The sequence below is a fragment of the Colobus angolensis genome, unplaced genomic scaffold, assembly GCF_000951035.1.
Source record: "Colobus angolensis palliatus isolate OR3802 unplaced genomic scaffold, Cang.pa_1.0 Scaffold157, whole genome shotgun sequence".
NCBI classification, from domain to species: Eukaryota; Metazoa; Chordata; class Mammalia; order Primates; family Cercopithecidae; genus Colobus; species Colobus angolensis.
The window spans coordinates 616,570-617,414 of NW_012114677.1; the positions used below are offsets into that span (position 1 = coordinate 616,570).

At 67.7% G+C, this 845-nt stretch overlaps 1 protein-coding gene across 2 annotated transcripts in view; it reads left to right on the plus strand.

The window, feature by feature from the left end:
- The first annotated feature begins 6 nt into the window (after window positions 1-6).
- Window positions 7-845, plus strand: part of ZFYVE28 (zinc finger, FYVE domain containing 28) — a 151,145-nt gene continuing 150,306 nt past the window's right edge. The window contains exon 1 of one of the 2 annotated variants that reach the window (XM_011936754.1): window positions 7-55. In XM_011936754.1, coding sequence (XP_011792144.1) covers window positions 17-55 — 39 coding nt within the window. In that variant the 5' untranslated portion in view covers window positions 7-16. The remainder of the gene's footprint in view (window positions 56-845) is intronic. The other variant, XM_011936755.1, reaches the window with a different exon arrangement.

Here is an 845-nt window from a genome sequence, read left to right on the forward strand (position 1 = left end):
CAGGGCCGGCGCGGCGATGATGAACAGGTTCCGAAAGTGGCTCTACAAACCCAAGGTGAGCGGCCCCGCTCGGGCCGGATGCCCCCCACGCCGCGGCCTCTCCCCTCCCCAGGACCGCCCGTCCGCCCTACGAGACGGACCCCCTTTTCCTGTCCGTGGCCGGCCTCTTCCCCCACCGCCGACATACTTCCCTCCACTCCGCGACTTGGACAGACCTTCATCGCCCTGTCCCTGGGGCGGGTCCGAACGTCCCTCCCCGCTTCCTAAGCCCAGGTCCAGGACTGACCCTCCTGCTCCTCCTCTCGGGCCGGGGAGCACTTTCCCTCCCCCTTTATCCAGGGCCACAACGGGCCCCTCTCCCTCCTCATCCCGGTCCTGGACGGGCCCTCCTATACTTCGTGGTCCCCAGCCCGCGGGCCTGGAGCAGACCCCCTACTACTTATCCGTCTCCCCTCCTGGAACCAGGGATGCCCCCTTATTCCCCTCCTGCCCCCACCCCCATTGTCCTGGGCCGGGAATGGACCTACCTCGGCACTCCAGAACAGACCCTCTCCCCACTTCCCCAGGTTCTGAGAGAAGCCACATTTCCCAATCCCTGGGTCCAGGGCAGACCCGTCCTTCCGAGTCCAGAGAGGATCCTGATGGCGCTGCCAACGGCTTCCCTTCCTGAACCAGGACTGACCCACACCTCGGCCCAGTTGGCGTCCCCTCCCTTGTCCCCATCCTTGTCCCTTCCCCACCCGCTTCCTCTGGAATCCGGGACAGGTCCTCCGCCCGGCCCTTGGGACGAGCGCGCCCGTGGCCAGCAGCCTTGGCGGGGCTGGAGGTGCGGCTCCCCAGCCGGC